The sequence below is a fragment of the Ischnura elegans genome, chromosome 12 (genome assembly GCF_921293095.1).
Source record: "Ischnura elegans chromosome 12, ioIscEleg1.1, whole genome shotgun sequence".
Lineage (NCBI taxonomy): Eukaryota > Metazoa > Arthropoda > Insecta > Odonata > Coenagrionidae > Ischnura > Ischnura elegans.
This window is the reverse complement of record NC_060257.1, coordinates 78,682,372-78,708,905: the sequence shown is the minus strand read 5'-3', so window position 1 is coordinate 78,708,905 and position 26,534 is coordinate 78,682,372. Positions and strand designations below refer to the sequence as shown.

Below are 26,534 nucleotides of genomic sequence, written 5' to 3'. Positions count from 1 at the left end.
CCTGGCCCTTGGAAGGAGGTGGTTGCTGTAAAGAGGTAGAACTTCTATAAATGGAAAATACAGAAGTTTCGATGGAAAAAATGTGGCTTAATTAGCTGATGGGTGGCTTACATGTATATGCTAAGTTAGTTAGATATGTAAATGAACTGAGGTGAGACGATCTTCAAATTTTAATTTTCCACTCCTTGTTTACCTTATTTTAGGGAGAAATGAACACAAGACAAAAAAATAGACCCTCATTTTGGCGTGATAGTAGCAGAGACAATATCCTCACTTCATTTCTACAGAAGTGAGGTAAAAAAATCCTTCAAAGAGCTTTTGCAGAAAACTCCCTCATTCACATACCAATGGGAAGGATTTTTTTTCAACTTTTTCTTTCTTTATTGAACTTTACACCTGTCCCACAGGACATATAGCAGGAAAAATAAATGTTTTCCATTCTATTCTTTCCCAAACCATTCCTTTTGATGCCCTTGTGACGCAAGCGTGTTTGTTTTTGGTGCAGGGAGGCGAAGCAGGTGACGCAGAGGAGGTGGGCGATGGCGAGGAGGATGAGCCTGAGGCACTGGACATGTCGTGGCCGGACACGACGCGCAAGAGGGTCACCTACGTCCTGGTGGCGCCCATTGTGTTCCCCCTCTGGCTGACGCTGCCCGATACACGCACGCCGCGAGGTGAGTGTGACCATCCCACCCTTGCAGACTCACCCCTCTCGTCCCATTGTGTTCGAGGAGTATACTAAAAGGATAATAACAATATACATCATCGTCATATATGGCAAGCGTGGAAGTTTGCTCTCATAAATCCTAATCTAGGCAATCTCTCCTAATCTAGGCATTAGGGTAATTTAACCGCCTACCCATTACAGCCAGAATGACCAGTTCGTCTACATTTAAGAGGGTGACTCACAATTGGCTTGTCTCTCATCCTTTATATTCTGTCGATGAATTTTTTACACATAGTATCATTATCATAATCATCATTTCGGCAAATATGGCTTGCAGGTGTTAGCCAGTTTTCTGATTGAGGTTCTGCATTGAGAAATCAATGCTTTCAGTACAAATTTAGTGCATTTCTAGTATGTTAATCAGTAGGAGAAAGAATTAAATTTTCATTGATCCCATCAGTTCATGTCAATATTAACTAATGATGTGAAATTTAAATTATCTCTGAAATAGCCAGACTTTGTGTCTAATATTCCTTTCTAGGCCACTTTTATGCATACATATATAATTTAAATGTTTTATCAGCAGTCATTTTCCTCCTTTTCCAGGCAAAAAATTCTTCCCCGTGACTTTCATTGGGAGCATCCTGTGGATCGCTGCCTATTCCTACTTGATGGTGTGGTGGGCGGACGTCGCAGGCGATTCGGTGTCCATCCCGCCCGAGGTAAGACCACTCTCTCTTTCGTTTCTCCAAAAAAGTAACCCTCTCTCTTCAATGCATGAGGAAACCCCCACTCAATTTTAGCTACCTCACTTTCCAACTGCACGAAGTAAGGTGTAGATCAGGTGCAGTTTGTTGCTCCAGCAAGTAAAAAACTCAACTTGATGTTCTTATATCATTTAATGAGCCTCAAAAATGTAATACCCTGACAAATTGAGGAACCTGAAGTACTCAAGAAATAGACAATGTACAAAAGAAATGACACACGATATCATAAGCATGAATACAAACAAAAGTCCCACTGACACAAAGATTACATTCAAAACACCATCACTTCTCCTTAATCAGCTGTCTATATTGAATTTGACAGGTTCTGGCATTTTCTTAGAAATATTACACTACAGTGGGACTTGGTTATAACATTATCAAAGGGACCAGAAGATTTTTAACATTATATCCGAGTGAATTTATAAAAAAGCAGCCTTTAATCTGAGTGAAAGGACAAAGTAAAAACACAAATGTTCTACTATATACAACACTGTTTATTGAAATCTACTCGTACACTTTTTCTTTAAGAATTGGTCCACTAATAGGAATGTTGGCGCTGCGGCATAGCTTATACCATTTAAGCAACGCCTCATCCACATCACTATGTTCACACTTTCTTATTTTTTTTACGTTTTCTCAGTCTTCCTTAAACGCGGTTAAAATGTTTTCTTTATTCTTTAAAATTAAACTTACTGTAGAATTTACTAGACCAAACTCACGACATTCTTCACCAATTTTTCTTCCACTTTCCACCGCTCTGATCACCCGCACTTTTTCCTTGATAGGAAGCACCTTCCGTTTGACACCACAACTTGACATTGCACACATAAAACCCAACTAACGACGTATAAAACAACTGTCAACATACGCGATGCTCCCGTCACCAGCTCAACGTCCAGCTTGTGACCTGTTTTTGCTTTTGATGTTTCTACACATGGTTTCTATGAACTTTAGGACATAATACAATCACCCTACCACTTTTGCAACCTATGAATCGCAAAATTTTTGAGGCTATACTCGAGCATCACAATATTTGTTGACAATATGAACAGGTAATCGTACAACATTAAATGTTCAATTTTGGCTGGTCTGTATAAAATGTGACTGTTTAAACTTATATTTGGTGGTGCCCAGACCATAACTGAACACATAGGTTCAAGACAATTGGGAATAGAACAAGTATGTGGCAATAATACGAACGATCTATGGAAACTTCTCAAACCGCCATCTTTATTCGGCGTACCACTTGTACCACCTTAACCAAATTACATATTTATACATAACCAATGACACACCTCCCTCCGAAATCTTTCACACCTTTAGATTTCTTTTTGAACAGTACAATATAATTACAGGATGAACAATTATAGATTAATTCTTTGCACTGGTTTAACCATTCTTCCACTCCTAGTAAGTACAACATTCTTATTAGTTGCTCCACTCTCATGAGCCATACAATTAACATTTTCATGCATTTTTCCACTAACATTTGGTACATTGACATGTTCAGGAATTATAAAATTTTCCTTTACAGTATCACTCCCCATATGGTTTAAGTTAGAAACATCTTCATACAATGGAAATAGACATCTCTCATCACTTGAGGTTTTTGACTTTTTCAATTGATAACTATTACGTCTAACCACTGATCCAGTTCTATCTACCTTAATCCAATATGATTTTGGTTCATCTGCCTTTTTTGTGATAGTTGCTTTTTCCCAACAATTGTCTTTTGAACTTCTAACCACTACCTTCTCCCCCTTAAAAAATTCCTCCTCCTTCCTGTGAGCTTGCTTGTTATACCATCCTTCCATCTTACTTTGTCTTGCACACAGTTTTTCATACACATCCATTTGTATTTCGGGTTCTAACTGGCATAGAGATATTGGCAACCTAGACCTCATAATGCGACTATTTAGTACTTGAGATGGTGAGGCTCCTAAGCTAATGATTGGACTGTTATTATACTCCATTAGAGCTTCATGAAAATTAGAACCATCTTCAAAACACTTTTTTAACAACTTTTTGCCAACACTTACTCCTTGCTCAGCTCTACCATTACTTTGATGATAATGAGGGGTACTTGTTCTAAGAGTAATATCTCTTTCTTGGAAATAACTTTGACACAATTGTGACATGAAAGGTACATTGTCAGCTATAACAGTCTTTGGAAAACCTGTCCATTTGAATATTTGTTGCATAGCATTTATTACTGAATGTGCTGACTTATCTGGGATAATAGATACTTCTAACCATTGTGAAAAATAATCAACAATGACTAAAAAAGACTTGTTCCCAAATTGAAATAAATCTGCTCCTACCTTTTCAAATCTAAATTTAGGCACAGAGTGAGGGGTCAATTTCTCTTTGGTTTTAAATGGCCTAAACTTTTCACAGGGTCTGCATTTCTGAATATACTCAGCAATCTGACTTGACATGCCAGGCCACCAAAATAATTGGTTTGCTTTGGCAATACTTTTATTTACCCCTGTATGTCCCTTGTGTACAATATCCAATACATATTGCCTCATTGATTTAGGAACAATGATTTTATCACCAAGATAGAGCATTCCTGCTTCTACAAATATATCACATTGTTTGTTGTAATAAGGTTTACACTCATTACCAACCTTCTCATTTTTGGGCCAACCCTCCCGGCAATATTTAGAGATCAACATTAACGTTGGATCTTTGGACGTAGCTAGTCGAAATGAACGTTGACGTTCATCTGACATTGGAAGGTGTTTGCTAATTGAATGAACCATTTCCAACATTTCAGGGTCAATTTCGGGTTTGTCATGAGTAGCTCGTGATAACATATCTGCGAAGTGCAAATATTTACCCGGAACATAGGTTAATTCAAGATCATATTTCAGTAACTTCAGCCTGAGTCTTTGTAACCTTACTGAACCGATCTTACAAATTGGTTTTTTCATCACAGATAACAAAGGTTTATGATCTGTTTGAACCGTAACATGTAGACCATAAATGAATTCATGGAATTTCTTTACTCCATAATAAATACTAAGTAATTCCTTTTCACATTGACTGTAATTCACTTCACAGTCACTCATTGTTCTTGAAACACATGCTACTAATTTATTCTCATTTCCACATTTAATAAAGAGACAACATCCTAGTCCATCCTTAGATGCATCACATTGCATAATTATTGGCTTACATGGATCAAAGGGAACTAAGGATGATGCTTGTGAAATTTTATCTTTAAGATTGTCAAGGACCTTATCATGATTAGGCAACCATTTAAATTCAACATTCTCCTTCAATAAATGAAATAATGGTTTCATGACCTGATTCATATCTGGTACATACCGTCTTACATAATTAAATGAGCCTAACAGTCTTTGCAACTCTTTCTTATTTTTTGGACTCTTAAGTGACTTTAGGGCATCTACTCTTTGAGGATCAATTTGCATCCCTTGTTCAGAAATTATTTGTCCCATAAATTTGACCTTAGATTTCTTAAATTGCATTTTGTCTCCATTAAATTTGGCATTAACCATTTTGGCAGTATTGATCACATTTTGTAGGGCTTGATCATGTTCCTCATCAGACCTTCCCATGATAAGCAAATCATCTCTACACACAATGACATTAGGTATGCTACCAAAATATTTTAACACTTTCTCATCAAATAAATCACCTGAGTTACTTAACCCATAAGGTAACACTTTGTAACGATAAACACCAAACGGTGTAGCAAAACAACATAACCAAGATGATTCAACATCTAATAGTAATTGATGAAACCCTTCTGACAGATCAAGGGTTGTAAAAATTTTTTTCCCTCTACATTTCATGCAAATATCCTCCAATTTGTATGGAATCAAAGGTTTTCTAACAATAATTTTATTTAGATCTGACGGATCCAAAAATAGTCTCAACTTCTTGTTTGATTTCTCAATCAAGACAATTCTATTAACACATGCATTATCACTCATGTTTTCAACTTTGCAAATAGCACCTCTTTTTTCCAATCGATCCAATTCACACTTAAACTGATCCATGAGGGCATGCGGGACTCTGGATGGAGGATACAATATTTCTCCTACCTTGTCTCTGATACTTAGTGAACACTTGTCCGGAAATTGCCCATGACCTTGGAATACTTCTTTGTTCTCTGAAATAAATTTACTTTCAGCACTAAAATTTAACATATCTGGCACTTTTGTTTTCTGAGCTTTGATTTGGTGCACTTTTTCATTAGTTTGAGTAACCCTTTGAACAAGATTTAACGCACAACACCCTGGTAAACCCAATAAAACTTTACATTTCCACTCAACAATCATAAAATCAAGACATGACTGATTGTTAGTTGATTTGCAACATAAATTTACAACACCCAAAGGTTTTTTCTTACTACCATCAAAACCTTCTAACTGGACATTTGTTTTACGTAAGCTTACTGGTTTATCAAGTTTCTCCAAAATACACAAAGGCATTACATTTACTTCCGATCCTGGGTCTAGCTTCATCTTCACTTTCTTACCTTCCACATTTAGTATAGCAAACCACTCGGTAACATTTTGAGTAATACTTTCAACACTTTTCACACTTTGATCACCCTTTGTCACATTATAAACAACATTCACATTTTCACAAAATAATAGAGACGAATCAGATTCATTCTCATCGTCTTTTTCTACACTTTTCACAGCTTTTACCTTACACGAGACGGCAAAGTGATTTTTCAACCCACACTTTCGACATGTCTTCCCGTAAGCTGGACATTGACGAATACCATGTTCTGTTTGACATCGTGTACATTTAAATATTTTCTTCTGAAACACTTTACCTTGGGGTTTTGAATTGGTTTGCCTGTGTCTGGTTTTTACAGCATCCACTACTGTACCTGCTGTGTCGCCTATTTCTTCCATCTTGTTTGCCTGTTGTCTGCTCTGTTCCGTCGCTCGACAATAAGTTTCTGCCTTCCTCAATGTTAAGTTATCAACTCTTAACAGACCTTCACGGATAACTTTATCCCTAATACCATGCACTATTTTATCCCTCAAAATTTTCTCCTCAACGGTTTCTTCATCCGTTGTATCGTTATAATTGCAAGATTTAATTAACTTCCTGCATGCTGTCATAAACTGGCCAAAAGTCTCACCTTCATTTTGCTTCCGATCCATAAACAAGTATCGTTCGTAACACTCATTCGTCCGTGGCTTCACATATTCACCAAGTCTTTTGGTCACATTTTCATAAGATTTGCGTTCCTCGCCAGTCATTGGGATCGTTGACAGAACACTGCGGGCTTCCTCCCCCATAATATTTCGCAACAGTGATAGTTTGACTTTATCATGCGATTCATCATGTCCGATGGCAATCAAGTAATCTTCAAATGCATCCAACCACGCAGGAAATTTAGTAGCAGCATTGGCACCCTGGAGGTCGAGATCTGGTGGAAGTTTCACCGACGATGCCAACAACGCGTCCATGATGATATATTTGACTATTACACCAGTTACTTACTAATACTTATTTATTCCTCCCAACTTGTCTAACGACTGCGCCATGTTTAAACTTATATTTGGTGGTGCCCAGACCATAACTGAACACATAGGTTCAAGACAATTGGGAATAGAACAAGTATGTGGCAATAATACGAACGATCTATGGAAACTTCTCAAACCGCCATCTTTATTCGGCGTACCACTTGTACCACCTTAACCAAATTACATATTTATACATAACCAATGACACAGTGACATTGACGAGTTGACGTTACAGCCGATACCGTTATAACCAAGTTCCACTGTATTTTCTACATGAACAATGTAACAGAATAGTTTATTAATTAATTTAAAACTTTATGAATAGCAAACACAAGGCCAACAGCTGTGAAATACAAAACTAACTGTGTTTTCAGTATATGGCCAACTTCTCTCTGTAAGTCTGTACAACAAGTTCACAAACAAATTTCATTCATTTTGGTCCATGAAGTCCTTTATTATCAGAGAGTCCTTAAGAAAATGCCTCATTTACCCGTTCTGGTAGAACCTATTATTGAGGTCAGGAATCGCTCACAATACCTAATTAAAACAACAATGAAACACGCTAGGTCCATACAAAAGGCCAAGGAGTAGCAGAGCACTGCTGCGACGCTCATCACAAGTTAGTGACATAATTTACTTATGTACATAAGGGCTAAGGCTTCTGACCGATTGTTGCCAATAGCTCAAGGAGGGGATGAATCAAATACTGGTAAACCAAAATAGTGGATTTTTCTTTAACAACAATTTTTGGACCTCATACTACAACTTCAAAGTTCTCCTCTGAGATATATATTATTAAGCGTTCATTTTTTGCCACGCAAGTCAATATGTACATGATTTATATTCAATATATTCCATTAGGCTACGTATCTCTGTAAAATTTTAGGATTTTGTACTCCAAATATTAACTTTTTATTGCTTCCAAGAAAATATTAGTACCATAACTTTCCTCCCAGGTGATTGGGCAAAATGTTCAAAGGGGTAATGCCTAGAGATGGTATTGATGGAACAATGCATTAATATTTCTTCCTCTCACAGGTGATGGGCCTTACCTTCTTGGCAGCTGGTACTTCCATCCCGGACCTTATAACGAGCGTGATCGTGGCGCGGAAAGGTTTTGGGGATATGGCTGTCTCGTCTTCAGTTGGGAGCAACATCTTCGACGTCACCGTTGGGTAAGTTGAAAATTCTCACATCTCACAGGGTTAAATGAGGGAAGGTACTCAGGTCCCGCTGTCATGTGAGTGTGTATCTTTCCTTTCATCCATGTGTCCTCGTCTATTTCTTCTGATGGTGAGTGGTAAGCTGCCCCAGTGCTATCTATTGGTTACTCTGGTGGGCCAAAGCAAAGGGAGTTTCCTGTGCATAAATACCCTGCCAAAATAATGGTAAATCTAAGTGTCCTGGTAGTGCAACTGGTAGAGCACCTGGCCAGCAACCAGGAGGTTCTGGGTTTGAGTCTCAGTCAGGCTGCACTTTTACCCTCTGATTTCTGGCTTTTTTCCATCTACCACAACACCGTTGTCCTCATCCTTTTACCATTATATGTTCCTATCCCTTTCTTACTTGTGAATTTATTTGTATGTTAGCGCTTAAGGCGCCGAGTGAATGAATGAAGTAGTGTATCAGCCATATTGGCTTATTTCACTTGGGCTCAGCGTGCCCCAAAATGCATGTTCCTGTCTCTTCCCTGCTATCGTGTGTGTATCTTTCCTTTCATCCTTGTGTCCTCGTCCTTTTCTTCTGTTGGTGAGTGGTGAGCTGCCCCAGTGTCATCTATTGGTTACTCTTGTGGGCCAAAGCAAAGGGAGTTTTCTGTGCATAAACCCCCCACCAAAATCATGGTAAATCTAAACGTCCTGGTAGCGCAACTGGTAGAGCACCAGGCTGCCAGCCAGGAGGTTCTGGGTTCGAGTCCCAGTCAGGCCGCATTTTTACCCTCTGATTTCTGGCTTTTTTCCATCTACCACAGCACCGTTGTCCTTGTCCTTTTTCTATTACCATATTTCTCTGCATATAGTCCCCCTCTGAATATAGTCCCCTCCCCCCCCTAATTTTGAGGCTTCAGTTTTGGGAAAAGTTAAAAAAATGTGTTTGAATATTGTCCTTCCCTTTACTTTTAACATGGGCATTTTTGGAAAAAAAGGGGGGACTATTTTCAGACATATACGGTACATATATGTATAGTGTAAATCACGTATCACAATTGCATTTAGGCAATATATTTATTGCATGAGATTTGATTATGTGAGTCCTAGCATTGCCATGAGCAAATCTATTTTTTTCAATTGTCAACCTTAACCCTTTCGCGCCGGACCTTCGTTGAGGGAAATTCTTCCTCAATACGAGTCTCTTGAAAGTTTTCTTTACTCCACTGTACGAAGCTTTTTCGCATCGACTGAAGGTAGTGGTTCCCTCCCTAACCATTTTTAGACCCAACTCAGTGGGGCGCCGATCCCTTTCCTAAGCCTCTGTCCCAGGCCCTTGAGGGATTAAAAGCCCCTTCCTAGGACGAGTCCGCGGTCAACTGGCTAAAATATTAATGCAAAATATATGCAAATATTTGTTGCTCGCATCGATTTTTTACATTTAAAATTAATTTTGTGTTTTTTTACTGAGCGTGCAGAAATTTTAAACGAAGTTCTAACGTTGATATAGACGGATTTAGTATATTTACTAGTTGGTCTATAACTCCGCTGATATTAACGTTAGAATTTTGATTGAAATTTCCATGTGGTCAGCAAAAAAAGATGAATCCATTTATAGCAATAAATATCAAAAGTAAGCAACAAATATAGTTTTGGAAAACAAACTGCAAATAACAGTAGTTGACCGCATGGAGAGGATAAGAAAGGGTCGACCTGAGCGGCCGAAGATGGGACTGGGCTCGCGCTAAGGCGGATCGTGAGGGGCGACCGCGTCCGTGGGTCTATTGTGTCCGCCACGGTCACTTTTTTCTACCTGTGCCGTCCAGGCGTGGCATTCGTTGCTTAGGTTAGGAAAATTAACGCCGCACAGTTGTGGCATTCGTTGTTTATGGAAGAAAATCCTCGCCGCACAGGTGTGGCATTCGGCACGAAAGGGTTAATAAATTTATTCGAATTTCATTCCTAATTCATTTTTTCAACCTCAGGCTACCTCTTATTTTACATTTTTGGATATGCAGTTACATTTTCGGAAAATTACAAGGAACAATAAAGTTTTAGAGATACTTATCAAGAGATCTGCTCTTCTCTGTGAAATGACCTCAGAATATTTGAATGAAATGAGTTATTTCTGCATGCCACTCAAAGGGCTAATGTTATCACCAAATGCTAGGCTCATGAGATTTTAATTCTGTTCAATAAGATGAGCAAGCGATATTTTTGATTAGATATAGTGTGCAGTGGAGTAATCTGAGAGACTAAAAATATCAAAAGTGGTATAGTTAAAACATTTATACTGTATCCAGTAGAACCTAATGAAAGGCGGTTTTATGACTCTCTCAGTTCTATGATGAAAGTGGGTTTACCCAGCATGAATACCAGTGCATTTTGTAAGTAAAAAAAATACAAATTTGCGAGGTTCACTATCATTTATTACGACTATGTGGCAGATAAAATTAGGAAAAACATTCTCACAACCACCAATACCCCTCACCACAACAATGTAACTTCCTCCTCCACCATTCACAACATAGTAAACTCAGTAAAAAGTGAAAACCTAGCGATCACAAAATCAGATAAAGGGAACTCCATTGTGATATTGGATATAAATGATTATATTGATAAGTGTCTTGATTTCATTAGAGACAACAAATTCAAACTTCTACGCAAAGATCCCACGAGTTCATTCCAAAAGGAAACCCATGATGTGATCCACAGGAGCAACGGACTGTTCAGCTCCAAAGAAAAGAGTTGGTTATTGCAAAAAAAAACCCTCCCACCCCGGTTGTATGGTTTGATCAAATAATACAAAGCTAACTTCCCAATCCAGCCAGTGATCTCAAGTACTCCTTCACCTACACCTAAACTAGCAGCAAAACTAAACCACCTGATTATAGATTACATAAAATTCATCCCAAAGTACGGCATATTTTTATAATAATGAACCTTACAAAGTTCTATTTTTTTACATCCAATATGGAGAGGTTTCACAAAGTAAAGCCTGAAGTTATCAGTTACAAGTGCATTTCTTGTCCAACCTTTACTCAAGTATTTTTCCCAGTTGAATTACGTAAAAATCCTAACTGCATCAAACTATTTACATGTTAATCAATCCTTACAGTTCAGTGCTGCTATATAGTAATCTGCTGACACAAATGTTTCGCATCGTATGGAGTAGGCATATTGTGTACTCTCTTAGGTCTTGTTTCTAGCCAACTGTCTTCAATCAAGAATTATTTAAAGCAGCTTAAACCCATCTTTAAGTTTTAATTAAATCCAATAATTTTATTAAATAATGTTTTACATTTACTGATTAACCCTTTCGCGCCGGACCTTGGTTGAGGGAAATTCTTCCTCAATACGAGTCTCTTGAAAGTTTTCTTTACTCCCCTGTACGAAGCTTTTTCGCGTCGACTGAAGGCAGTGGTTCCCTCCCTAACCATTTTTGGACCCAACTCAGTGGGGGCCGATCCCTTTCCTCGGCCTCTGTCCCAGACCCTAGAGGGATTAAAAGCCCCTTCCTAGGACGAGTCCGCGGTCAACTGGCTAAAATATTAGTGCAAAATATATGCAAATATTTGTTGTTCGCATCGATTTTTTACATTCAAAATGAATTTTGTGTTTCTTTTCTGATTGTGTAGAAATTTTAAACGAAGTTCTAACGTTGATATAGACGGATTTAGTATATTTACTAGTAAGTCTATAACTTCGTTCATATTAACGTTAGAATTTTGTTTGAAATTTCCATGTGGTCAGCAAAAAAAGATGATTTCATTTATAGCGATAGATATGAAAAGTAAGTAACAAATATAGTTTTGGAAAGCACACTGCAAATAACAGTAGTTCACCGCATGGAGAGGATAAGAAAGGGTCGACCTGAGCGGCCGAAGATGGGACTGGGCTCGCGCTAAGGCGGATCACGAGGGTCGACCGCGTCCGTGGGTCTATTGTGTCAGCCACGGTCACTTTTTTCGACCTGTGCCGCACAGGCGTGGCATTCGTTGCTTAGGTTAGGAAAATTAACGCCGCACTGGTGTGGCATTCGTTGTTTATGGAAAAAAATCCTCGCCGCACAGGTGTGGCATTCGGCGCGAAAGGGTTAAGGGTAGAACATATTAATTTTGTCAAAAAGTGCAAGATAAGGTTAATGTTTAGCATTTATGCCTAAGAAGTGTGAGTAAACTACATTTATATTATTTTATGTGTTTTAAGGAACAATATTTATCAGTAGTAAGCAACGCTGTAATATGTAAGTGATGTAGAATACTACAAAAGATTTTTTTAAATATGTAGATATTGTTTTGGTACTTTAATTTATTTATAAATCTCTGACATCTTAGAAGGTGCTTGGGTGTAATGCAGGTAATGTGTATACTGATATTTTGTTGTCAATATGCATGCTTTGTTAAAACATATTTTATTAAGTCAGCTACATATTTCATTTGAATAGTGATAAAAGTAAAATTCATTGTTTTTTTTATGGCAAACATTATGAAAATTAACAACAGTGTCAAAAATGTAGAGAGGATAAATGCCCCTGGACTAGTGTCTCCTCAGTACATAGTTGTATTGAGGGTAGTGGCAGCAAAGGAAAACATTTTGCAGGGCTGAAGTCACCATGACCCGCCCTCCTGGCTCTGTGCCTGACGCTGGCTGTATTTTTGGTTGTTCACGTTTTAGTTTTGTGATGTGAATGATTTATAATCGGGCTTCATTAACATATTTGCCTAAAGGGCAACCTCTTATCCTTGAGGATATGCAGCCATCAGTGTTATGTAGCAGTGTAGCGACCCAGTCCTTTTTCCTTTGGGAGGACTGGAATAGTATCTCTCTGAATATAGTCCCTCCCCCCACCCCTAATTTTAAGGCTCAGTTTTGGGAAAAAAAATTAAAAATGCGTAGGAATATAATGAATTACTTTTACTACTGGCATTTTTGAAAAAAAAGGAGGGACTACAATCAGATATATACGGTATTTGTGGAATTATTGTAGCTATGCCATCACAGCCTGTTTCCAACAGAAAAATAGAAGACCCACTGTGATCCTTTGGCACAAATTTCACTGATTTAAGTGTCACTCCAAGAATGAGAGGCAGAGGGAAAATTGAGTTTATTTTCGCTGATCGGTCATACTTTCTTATGCATCTTTTCAAAGAGAAAGAACAGTGAAATACTTCTTTAAATCTTCTGCATTTTCATTATCTAGTATGTGAGCGAGGGTTAGGATGTAATTTTTTTGTGATAATAGCTTGATATTCCTAATGAAATACTTTAAATATTTTGTTATCTTTGTATAAAAAGAATTCTTATAAAAATTTGAAAACTCTTTCATAAACTAGTAGGTTGAGGGAGGGGTTTGGCAAATGCTTCTTTTATCTTTCATGGGGGAGAAAGGCTTTAAAAATGGCCAAAAATGAGCTTATGAAATACTTAATGCTACCTTGGTCACATTCAAGTTTCCTTTTATTAGAGAGCCCTCATAAAATCCAGTGTATGCATTTGCATCATGCAATCTAAACATTCACCTGCTCTCTTACTCATACAAATATAAATTATTGTGTTAATCGGCTAGTAAACATTCAATCACTGACTAAAACCAAAGGCTGGGTTGGGTAGGAATTAGTCCTATTATTATTGGCTCCTATTGGACCCCCTGAAAAAATTGACGAATCAAAATTGTGGCAGCCACACTTCACACAGCATTAGGCATCCCTTTCAGTATTATATAAAATTTAATTAGAAATTAGGCTTAATTAATTTTTGTGAAATTTAAAGAAAAAGAATATGGGGAGAAAAACCCCCACTTAAAGTATGGGGGGGCCCCAGTTAACATGGAGGATGGGTACTCATGGTATGGTCCCTTGGGTTAACTAAATTCATAGCAGGCACATAGCCAGTAATTTTCTTCAGGAGAGCAAAAAATCCATAGGGAAAAAAATCATTTGCCTTGACCGGGATTCAAAACTGGATCCCCCGATTTCCAGTCGAGTGCTTTAGCCAGTTGAGCTACCAAGGCATCTTTATCCTCTGTGGAAATTTGTGGACTATACCGGACAAGGTGGTATGGACTGCTGAGCATATGATGCCACGAGCAGTTCAAATTGTGCACGCAGCGCCATAGCCGGAGAGCAAAGCCTGAACTTTGACCACATACAGGCAGTCGCTCTTGACTGATTTAGATATACCGGGACTGGCCGCGGTGATAACTTTAACGGGTGTCACCGGCAATGCACAAATTGTGCAAAAAAACCACAGAGAAAAAATCATTCCCGTTGACCAGGATTCAAACCTGGATCACCCTTTGTGCATTGCATGTGACACCCGTAACAATATCACCGTGGCTAGTTCCTATATACTTATATTCTTTAGGAGGTTGCTAAGGTGTATGGGTTGCCTATACTTATGTTTTGTTGTCAATTTGCATACATCGGAAAACCAAACATTGAATTAAGTTGCCTATATGAATCGTTCGTGTAATGCTGAGAATTAAATTCATAATTAGTTATTGAGAGGAATTATGAAGTGGTACTATATCAAAAAATGGAGTGTTAGAGATGTCCCTGGGCTAGTGGTCTTTTCAGTAGACGTTTTGCGGGTATTTTCTGCTAGGGAAAAAATTCAGGGGGTCGGAAGCCCCTAAAGCCTGGATATATGCCTTCCCATGGGTAATTTATTTTAAAATTCTCTTCAGAGAGCAATATGAACTTCAGTTAAGAGCATATGTGTTAGAAAAATCTGACCTCATTAATGCTTATTAATGATTGCAGGTTACCTGTGCCTTGGCTGTTGTACGGCATCATTTATGGTCAGCCCGTCGAGGTGAACAGCGTCGGGATGGTGTGCTCCATTGTCATCCTGTTCATGATGCTGCTCTTTGTCATCATGTCCATCGCCTGCTTCCGCTGGAAAATGAACAAGGGGCTTGGACTCACCATGTTTCTCCTCTACTTTGTCTTTGTCGCAGTTTCCCTCATGTTCGAGTACCAAGTTATTACATGCCCGGTGTAGTCTGCTTATACACTCAATGTAAGCATTTGAGGGTTTGCCCGGGGCGATGGCTGAAGTTATTCTGTAAGAATTGTATATGTATATGTGTGTATATATGCGATAGAATCAAGGACACTTGCTGTGCAAGCATTGTTTCCAGTTATGGTGCTGTGAAATGGGAAACACATATAGTTCTAAAGTGAATTTATGAAATGTCTTAAGTGCAACCACTGAATAATAATCTTTGGGATTGACGTACACTTAAAACACACTGAAAAAAACACATACACACGCAAACACAACACACATTCACACTTGGCAGCGGTATGGATGGATAATGATGATCCATGCACTACTTTCCCACTTGTGAAAATTTGGTGGTTGGACTCATATTTTCTATACACAACTGTTGGCTTATGTAAGATGATTTGGTTGAATGAGAATGGAGACGGGATGCAATGCTTCCAAAACGATCCTCATATTACAGTTAAATATGGGGAAGCATAGCTCAAATAACCATACAACCTTTTATCATGTTAATAGCTTCATGATGTCAAAATGAAGTCAGATTTGTTGAAGTTATTTCCAGTTTCTTGAATATATTACAGTATGTTTATACTTGTTGACAGAATTCCCAGGCCTGAAGTGTGAAACCATAGTTTATTCAAATCTTTGGATGCAAAAATAATAAAAAAAAACAGGATGGTCACAGACTTTTGGCTTGTGGTAATGGAATAAATTTGCATTCATAAATTGTATAAAACTAGAACATAAAACATAAATACAAAATAAAGCTACAACGTAGGAAAGTGCAAATGTGTACATAAAATTCATAAGGGTATAGTCGCTATTTTACTAGATATTTAAAATATATAAAGGAGATCATATGTATGACTTATTTACCCCACAAATTATGTATACACCTCCATATATACTTAAACACATATATTTTATTTAAAAACATTCGTTGTTATTGAGAGATACAATCTAGGGTTGCGTTTTGAATTCTTGTTCTCTCTAATGTGTGTGTGCATATTAAAAGGTTTGAAGTGTATTTGAAATTTCTCATCAAAGAGCAATATAAACTTCAATTAGGAGCATCTATGTTAGAAAAAACTTTTACGATGAAGAATGCTTTAAAACTTTAATCCATTCACCAAATTCGAACTCCTTTCAGGTTCAATTTGGAATAATGTAATTCCTCATATTCTAACTATTTCCAACTTTTGCATATGGAATCTTTAAATAGCTTGAGTAATGAGGTACGCACAAAGCTGTCTATTGAATTATGTCTGGCAAAATTAGATTGCAAGGCCTGTTACAGAAGATGGATTAATACTTTAACTTGACTCTCTTTTTGTCTCTTTTGTCCATTGCACCTTTCTTAATCATACATTCACAAAAAACACACACACACCCATCTTTCTCTTTAAAAAAATTGCTTCCATATCATGTATGCATATCGTTGTTATCTCATTCAGTGTTTTAAGTTCAAAGGTGAAGTTTATGCTTCTGAATTAAAACCTAAGGAAATTTTAAAGCAATAATCCAGTGTTTGTAAGCAGATATAAAAAGTCTTCACCCTTTGTTGTTGTGGGCAGTTGTTGCATGCCTGTATAGCGGCTGGTGCGCTCCGTGGAACCTGCCAATGTGATGAAACAAAGGCGCAAATGCTGATGCTGTGCAGGGCTAGAAGCATTTGAGCCACACAATTGTTTAATGGTTCATTCAACAATAAGTGAAATTCGTCTCGGAAAGTGATATAGATTCACTCTTGTAGAGGATAAACATTTTTAATTTTGGTTATTATCATGTAAAAACGAAAAAATAAGGAAGGATGTATGGAAGAAAGCTTACAATGTTATCTAAGTGCCTAGAATGTATGTACATTTATTGATCTTGTTTTTTATTATCTGTGAAGTATAATGTGGCAGTGTTGTTTTAGGGCTATTAGTGGATTAACCTGGGCTACTAAATTAGAAAAGAAGAAGTGAATATTGGACAGGAGAAAGTACACATATGCCAGAAGGTGCCAGAAGAAGGTTCTAACTAATAGACCCTCTGCTCTCTTGGTCCATGGGAAAGCATGAAGCATGAGCCTGGTTCATGGAGGATGAATGCGAAGTGATATAGTACGTTGGTACAGCCATGTGGTTTTTCTACACATGCTGGTGTCAAGAATGTATTGAGTGGGCTACAAGGACAAAGGAGAAGGAAAGCAGCGGAGGGAAGTGTCGATGAGGTTCTGACAGAGGAGGAGGCGTTGTGACGATTTCTTTTCCCTCTTATATATTTTGGATACCTAGGTGATGCATCCATTTTTTCTCAACCATTAAGAATAAACTCATATATACACATATATGCATATTAAAAACATTTAATAAACTACACTCACTTATTAATTTAGACCATCCTGGTGGTACAATACATTTGCTCTTTTAGACTAGATGGAAATGATAATAGAGAGTGTTAGCAGTAAATTTGTGACTCAGGCTTTTAAAGAATTTGAACATTCTTTTGTGTATAACAACTTGAAGCAATGGTATGATACCAATTAGCCTAGGACATGAATAATAGCCCATATTGCTCCTGTTGAGGTATTAAAATGTGCTAACTTTGCAAATTGCACTATTTCACTTGTTCAAGTACAGGCAGGCAGTAGGCACAAGTGGGAGTACTAGTATTTACAACAGTCATGTTCCATTTCAAGTGTCTAATATGTACACCATTTACCTTTTTGTGTGAACGTTTGTTACAAATTTACGAGGGGAGCATCAGGAGTTTGTTTGTTATCCTGGTACTTGAAAATTATGTAGATTGTTACTATGAGACCATGTTGTACATGGTTTGTTATATTTTTTCAGACAATATACACTGACATTCACACGAGACACACACATTCAAGCACACACAAACTCACACAACCAATATATACTAACATGAGATATGTTGCCATAGATAAATAGTTGAAACCTGCCTGAATTTTAAAGAAATGTTTGTTTTTATGTCTCATATTGACTGGTTTCATCTAGGTATTGTATTATATGTATAACTTTGTAACATATATACCTTGACATTGTTTCATTGGTCACCTTTCACTCATTAATACATCCAACATTAATGAAATTATTATTATTAGCCACATGGGAAAAAGGCCCCAATGCCCTTCGTTTTGCTGAGTTTACCTGGCAAAAAAAAGATAGCATAGCAACAGCTTGCACTGCAACTTGTGTCAGAATATTCCTTCACTTATTATCCATACTTTCATTTTGATGAAAACACTAAAATATTTCTTTGTCTGTACTTAACTCTTTCTCTCTATCTTGAATCAGAATTAGTTGGTTGGTATTTGGGTTGGAGTTTCCTTTTACTCCGATGTAGCTGCTTCAAAAGAGGCTGGGATACGGAGATATAAGTATGCAAGGCTTGTGTGAGTCTTGGCGGGCATGTGCGTGTGTGCTTCGGTTGTGAGATCAGCATTCACCCCCCCCTCCCTCCCTTACCCCTCACCTAACAATCAATTCACACTCACGCACACTTGGTTGGGGATGACAAAACCCCCTCACCCCCTCCCCTCCCCTGGGACAAAGGCGCATGTTCAGTGAGAAAGCATGTACGAGGAATTGTGTCCGTGAACGATAGTAATGTTTGGCTTCAAAGCGATGAATGGGGGTATCTCATCTATAAGTGAAAAACTAATGCTCATGCATTCCTCTCATAGTCACTTAACCATTCAGCTGTGGGAAGCGTACATGCATGAGTGTACTAGTGGCTGCGGGAAACAATGTACAAGGACATATGGCCATCTCTTCTGACCTTCTCTACCACACCTTTCTTATCTTGATGGTTCAAACTCTTTCTTCCATGAATAGTACAATTGGGAACCCTCTCTTTTCACCCAAACTAGTCCCTCCCTTGCATTCTAGCAGTCTCATACTCTTGCGATACTAGCCTGTCTTTCCATTTTCCTCTAAATGTGCTCTGTAAACTGGATGCGAGAAGTAAGCTACATAAAAGAGCAAGTAAATATCAACCAATTTCCTTGGTATTCAATATTGAATTAAACCAAGAATTATGATCAAAATTCATATAACATTTGTTTAATAGATTTTGACCGATGAAATAATTTCACCAAACTATCTTAAGTTTCACTAATTCGTTCCTTAATGGATGGGGTCCTTCCCTAAGACCCTTCGTACACGTGCGGGAGGAGGATCTTCCTCCTCTCTGCCCCTTTATGAAGAGAAAAGCCTTTGGCCTCCTAGGCAAATTTCCCCGTGCATAGCGGAAGACTTGCGCTCCAGCCGCCGCAGCTGAAGGGTTAATTCTAAAGCATTCAAGAGATGGACATTGTTCTGACTGGGTCTAGAGCAGCTGAAAAATAAATGCCAGGTTATCTACCTTAAATTGAAATCCAATGAAAAAAGGAGCGCGGAATGGGATCGTTCACCAATTTTCTTTTATTGTTGATTATAATAGTTAGAAAAATAAAGAGACCAATTAGTAAATTAAAGTTACCAGTAATTTTCCACCAACACTTCAATTTTACATCATGGCTGGTTTTAATACATTTTGCAACACCTTCAGGTAACATGTAACACATGAAGATAAAACAGAATGTGTTGAAACCAGTCGTGAAGAAAAATTGAAGTATTTGTGGAAATTGCCAGTTACTTTTAATTTACTAATATGTAAGAATTCCACCAGATCAAGCCTGAAGCAACTCTCTATTAAGAGACCAGTATTTTTTACATATTTAGATCAGACGCCTTCTTCTCAAGATATTCGCTGCAAAAAAATCAAGTCTTAACCCTTTTGCAGAAGAGTTGATGACGTCTTGAAATCATGCCTATCATTCCACCACATCCCAGCTACACCTCGGTCTTAGGCATGGGATTTGTGTGGACACTCAAAAACAAATCCTTCCATCAGTGAAATGTTTCCTTTGATTGAGTAAAGAACCGCAATTCCACCCAAGGAGAACACAAAGTCAGGTTGAACTCATTGTGATGCCAGGATGACCAATAAAACATCATGCCAAATTCATGAAACCTGAAATGACCCAACAATGATTTTAACGCTTGCAGTTTTACCGTGTGGAACCACAAAATAGGAAATGAAAATTCACATGTCATGTTCCACACTAGTACTTTATTTCTGACCATGGTATTGACAGTTGTTTGCCATTGTCTAGGAAATGCCTATCAGTAGCCAAGAATATACCTTGATGATGACATTTTCATGTTGAAACCATGGTTGGAAACAAAGTGTCGATGTGGAACATGACAAGTGTATTTTCTTTTCCACACTTCAAGATGCATATATGTATGCAAAAATACTACACACGAATATTCTGAGTTCCAATTTTTGGTAAAAGAGTTCAGAAATAAGGTCATGGCCTGGGACCATTCTGAGGAGTCACAAGTGAGGTCATCTTGAGCTCATCACGATTGAAAGTGTTTTCATTGGGTATTGACGTCACCAACTCATGCAAATTGGGCGAAAATTTTAAGATTTTTTCTTATTTAAACTATGATAGAAAGAGGAAGATTTTTTTCATTGTAATCTATCTTTCTCGTCTATATACCGAATTCTATTGCTGAACTAAGATATCATGTCCCAGTGAACGACCCCATTGATTTACCTTGTTTTATAGGTGATGACTTAAGCAAAACTTTTTGTTCATTGATTAGTCATTTATTTTCTCTATCTGAATTCACTGAACATTCCTTTGACCTCAGGATTCCCTTTAATAATTTTATGATGTTTATCTGTATAGGCAAGTACAATAAGTTAATTTTGTAAATTCAAATAATTTGGCTTTTTAATTATTAATCAATCCTTGTTGTTTAGTTAGCTTTCATTAATACAGTTTAAGTTACATTTACCTAAAGAACTGTAAATGCTTCAAATTTGATTCTCCATGAGAAATCATTAACACAATTTTATAAACTTATAGAGGAACTAATGTAATTAAGTGCATTCTGAAGTAAGTTTTGAATCTATTATACCTGCTAATGTTACAAAAACCGACAAAATATTCTAAAAATAAAAAAATGAAAAGTGAAATAATTATCTTGCCAAAATCTATAATTTTACCCTACATCGACCTCCACTGTTCATAATCCAGAGGAGCGGTAGCTCAATTTTTCACTGATAAAATACAAGCAGTACTTCATAAAATTATTTAAACAGTAGTTACAAGTTTTGTTAAGTTGAATAATCACATAATCGAAAACTTCTCTAAGACATCCAGTATGTATATATATTTGCTAGTCGCTATACTTCAAATACTATTCCGGAAATATTAGACATTTTGATGCCTTCTTTACAATCTGTCAATCCAAGGAAACTGGAGAAATTTTTCCCAGACATTACTTATTATAAAAATATCTTTAAGGTAATCAATACAAGAATTAACCTGATATTGATGCCATGCAAAAACCTACATATGTATTCCATAAAATATGTTCAATTACTCATAATTCTAGCTATACTCTAAAAATCATTCAGGAAAGACTTAGACATTATGACGTTTTCTCTTCAATCTGTCATTCTAAGGCAATTGCAGAAGTTTGACCCAGACATTACTCATAATTAAAATATCTTGAAGGCGATCAATACAAGAATGAACCTGATATTGATGCCATGCCAAACATATACTTAATCCATAAAATATGTTTAGTTATGACATTCTATCATAAATTCAAATATAGAATTTATAAAGACTGGAACTCAAAATAAATACATAAAAAGTTGGTAACTAAAGCAATGGATACCGAGTTGCATTGGATAAAGTGGGAGTGCTCAGCTAATAAAAACACTTAAAAATTTGAATTGTGTAAGCATTATAATGTTGCAGATTTGTAGATATAATTTCTTTGAGATTGGGTTGTCCATAGATTGGGTATTTCTCATTTCATCCTATTATTAACTGATCTGTATCCACGACTATTCCTTTCAAAGATGGGCAAACACAAGAAAGCAGAATATATGATTAAAACAACCCTCTGAACTTGAAAAATCACTGCCCATAATGTTGACCTGTACTGATTAAAAAATTAAGGAACGAAATACAGTGCTCCTTGGAAGTGATGTGCAAGCATGAACATTTTTCAAGGAGTTTCAATGACAGTGAGTTATTTGTTTGAGCATAAATATGTCATGTAGAATCCATCCATATATTTAACAAACTTAGAGAATTTATCAAGGTTATGATGAAAGTAAGCAGCCAAGTGTGATTGAAAGCCTGTGGATGTTGAGAATTGTGAAACTTTGTATAATCATATTATTTTATTTTTAAAAACATGTGCATTTTTATTTATATCAATATCAATTGACTGAGAAGAAGCTTGTAATGAGAGTGAGAAAGTCCTTAATCAACACATGTCCGGAAAGCAAGTTCTATTTTTATGTGCTCCCATCACTGGAGTGTATTTGTCACAGTTACTCTTGAGTAAGTTATAAGGTCAGGATAAGAAAAATATCTGCATACAGTTGTCTATTTTTTTTACTATTTGTTGTGCCTAATTAGAGTGGCTAAGTATAACGTGAATTCTCTGCAGTATTCCTGAATGTGGCGAACACTATACCTACTGAAATTCATCCCCTTAGTTGTGATTTCACCTTCTATGGAGTAAAGATAGTCGTTCAAGGAGTTTCAATGACAGTCATTGGGAGATTAGAAAGAAATAATAGAATCGAATAGCTGAAAGCACTGCCATCAATACCATCAATGGTAGTGTAGAAAGCATTCAAAAACTTGAATCACACTTCGTAAAGACCCTAAAAATGGCAGGACTCCCAATATGGATGTTCCAAAATGATGTATAGTTTTCTTTGCAGAGCATGGTTTGAATATAATCAATCCATTTTCCTCATGAAATGGAGCCTACTTCCAAAATGTACCATGCATTCAGCAGTCAAAAGTGAGGTCACTCAAACAGTTGTGAAAAGATTTTTGCGATGTGCACATTTGCGTGTAGCTTATTTATTTCAATTTCCCTCATATTTTAGATTTCAACATCTACATATCGATACCTATCCCCATACCATATTTTTAACAGTCAAGAAGGAAAAAATCGAGAAAAAATTTAAAAATGTATATCTTTTTTAAACATCATGTTGATTATATGACTCGGTGACTAGACATTGTTCAAGAGGCCCACTCACTCATTCAATGATTCATCCTGAAGGTTGATTTGGTTGAGGGTAGAGCTCGCTCCAGACTTGGCCAAAGGCATGTGTAAGCCACACATTCAGGGTTGACGTTTTTTTCCTTGAGCTGCCTCGTACATTGAATATTTTGTTTGTATTGTCTGGGTGTCTGTAGGCTTCACCCAGAATTTGGACTAAGGACGTTACCATCAGCAGCCAATTGTTCTAACCACTAGACTACCAAGCTCCTGAGAGGTATTAACACAATAGCAATTAGTTTTCTCAGAAAGTAAAAAAATAATATTATTCATAAAAGTTAAATTTTACATTCGTTTAAAACCCAACGACGATTGCTATGTTTACATGTCAGGCAGTGATATCATGGCAAAATTTTATTTCTGCAAATATAGAATAAACGAATCGAAAAATATTTTTATTTTGATTATGAATAATATTAGAAATTTTGAGGCACCAAAATTGATAAAAGAGTTATTTGGCTATTACCTATGTCTTTTCTTAACCAGTGCCAGAATGGCGTTCTGGCACCATGACACCCCTGATGTCTGGGCAGCCAATTTCCAGGAATTACCTACATATTTTGACATAAAACACAGCTGTGTGCTCCACTTTAAACTCAGAATCAGATAGAACAGTAAAGGTGAAGTGATTCCTATAACTAAGCTGTCATACGAAAAGATGACCTCCAATGGTCCAAGCACTTAGCCAAGAGGAGGGGGGGAGTTCTTTTTGGGGCCCCCCTAAATTCTTTCCCTTGAGGCGACTACCTGCTATACATCTGCTGATGAGACCACAAGTCCAGGACATTCTGAAAATCCAGCTTTTGATACACATATTTACGTTTCGTAACGTTTGCCAATAACAACTATGAATTTAATTTTCAGCTATAGGCGCAAATGCTGTTTTAACAAAAGGCATGGTTTTCCAATGCCTGAGAATTAAAAACATAAGATTTGTATTGGTAACCCAAATACCACCTATGGGAGAAATTTCTCGAACTCCAACAACGTAAGGGTAACAAAGATTGGAATAGGTGAACCGGTTTCACTTACAGAGCTAGCCTCTTCTGCATGGCAAAGGGTAACATTCACTACAATGCCATATGGGTGTTAAACGGGTTGCCTATACTGATATTTTGCCATCAATTTGCATGCATCAGACAACCATACATTCATTAAATTAGCTATATATTTCATGAGCAAAATGATGGAAGTTAACTTCATTGTCCGTACGTTGAGGTTAGGGTCAGGGGCATTGCAGGGACGGCACGGCCCTGGAGAGGCACGACCCTGGGGTTAGGGAGGAGGAACCTTCCTCTGGGGAAATGTGAACATTTTTATCTCTATAAATCACATTTTATGCCATTTTGGCCCATAAAATTACACAATTAATGGGTTGTCGGGAAGCTGTTTTTCTAAAATGTATTGGTGCAGTGGAATAATTTTGTTTTATAGGTTAATATTTTTCTGGTAATTGGTTTGGGGCATGTGTCCCCTGAGCCCCCCTGGTTAGGGAAATATAACAACATTGCAAAACGGAGCATTAGAAAATAGGTGCCCCAGGGCTAGTGGCTCAGCAGATCTATTGCAGGTAGTTCAGGGGTGCAGACTTATAATTAATGAGTCGATTGTCGCTTGAAATCATCAAGTGCGTAATTAGGGGAGTTGGAACATATTTGTGTCATGTGTGTTCAAGTATTGGGTCCATAAGTTGCTTAAAAAGCGAAAAAAAAACACAATATCGTTTAAATGGATGAAATGGACGGAGGGTATGCTCTTTCGCTCTCAACAACACTTAAGGTCGCCTTAGTAACCACGATGATATAAGCGTTGAGAGAACATTTTGAATTGAATATTTATTGAGAGAAATATGAAATTAATGACAGATGAACTTGTGAAATATTGCCGATTTTTCGTATTATTACCCTTACCCTAGAATTGTAGTTCTTCCCTTACTGATTATGAAGGTTTGAACCCAACAAACTGGAAAAGGGCACTTGGTACGACATTAGGAGGCTCCAGGTATGAGCTCCAGTCAGGCCACTTTTTTATCATCCTCTAAATTCTGCCTCCTAAAAGAAAAGGTTAGGGAAGAGTCCGATCTGGAGTGTAGAGAGTGATCTGGTTTTACAGGGTGGAAATGTGGACGATGAGAAGAGGCTAGAAGCATTCATAATGTGGGTGTGGAGGAGGAGGTGAAGTGGACAGAAAGGAGGAGGAATCATGGTGGGTGAAGATAGAATGATTTCACATGAGATACAGTTTGGATGGAGCAAGTATTGAGCAGGGAGGGGATGATACAAACCCTGCTTAAGGGAAGAATGATTGGCAGGCTGGAAAGGAGGAGGAAGAGAATAGGATTTATAGATAGAATGAAATGGAATTGGCCCTATTGTGAATTTAACACTTTCCATGTGGATGACTTCTTAAGCAGTCATGCTGTCTCCCAGCCCATGCCGAATGGCAGCTTACACAGTCACTATGATTGTCCTTTCAATTCCCCACCCTGTCGGCACTGGGTAAGGTTATCTTTTCCTCAGCAACAATATCTGCAGTGATTGATGAGCTGGAGATTTGGAGAAGGGTTTCAGCATGCAGAGCGTTGATTTCTTGATTGATTGTAGAGGTCGGGGCACAAGATAAACAGTCGCCATTCTCATTCTCTCTCCCCTTCTTGCATAGAACTGTGTAATGAAGACCACTGAGAAAAGATGCATATCTCAGGAAAACGCAAAGAGGTCATCTGTGATTGTGGACGATCTGGGTGAAAAATCCTTGAAAGTGGCTCAGTATGTGGCGAGAACAAAACGCTTTCCAAAAATGTAGTTGAAGAAGTGTGTTGTTGCATATACGATGGCCAAGGCCTCTCTGTCAAGCTGACTATAATTTGATATATAATCGGCCTGCATCAGAGCTCATGAGGCATAAGCAGTTGGGTGTTCATGACCATCAATTTCATGGCTAAGTACTGCAGCTATCCCGGTTGGCGAGGCATCAGTTGTGAGTATGACTTGCTTTGATGGATCAAATGGAATGAGTAGTCTATCCAAGTACAACTATGATTTGAGATTTACGAAGGCAGCTTCTTCAGCAGCAGACCAAACGATGTGTTCACCTGTTCTTAGCAAGCATCATAGCGGATAGGACTTTGAAGAGATGTCTGGAATAAACCTGGAATAATATGAGACTAAGCCCAGGAATCTCCTCAATTCGCCTACATCCTTTGGTCATGGTATCTGAAAAACTGCTTGAATTTTAGCTGGGCACTTTTGAAT

General features: G+C 37.6%; 1 protein-coding gene across 3 annotated transcripts in view; it reads left to right on the top strand.

Annotated features, from left to right (window-relative positions):
• Positions 1 to 22,393, top strand: part of LOC124169758 (sodium/potassium/calcium exchanger Nckx30C-like) — a 262,408-nt gene extending 240,015 nt beyond the window's left edge. For all 3 annotated transcript variants that reach the window (XM_046548465.1, XM_046548466.1, XM_046548464.1), the window contains 4 exons: positions 506 to 674; positions 1,274 to 1,389; positions 7,992 to 8,128; positions 14,866 to 22,393. In XM_046548465.1, coding sequence (XP_046404421.1) covers positions 506 to 674; positions 1,274 to 1,389; positions 7,992 to 8,128; positions 14,866 to 15,106 — 663 coding nt within the window. In that variant the 3' untranslated portion in view covers positions 15,107 to 22,393. The remainder of the gene's footprint in view (positions 1 to 505; positions 675 to 1,273; positions 1,390 to 7,991; positions 8,129 to 14,865) is intronic.
• Positions 22,394 to 26,534: the final 4,141 nt, after the last annotated feature.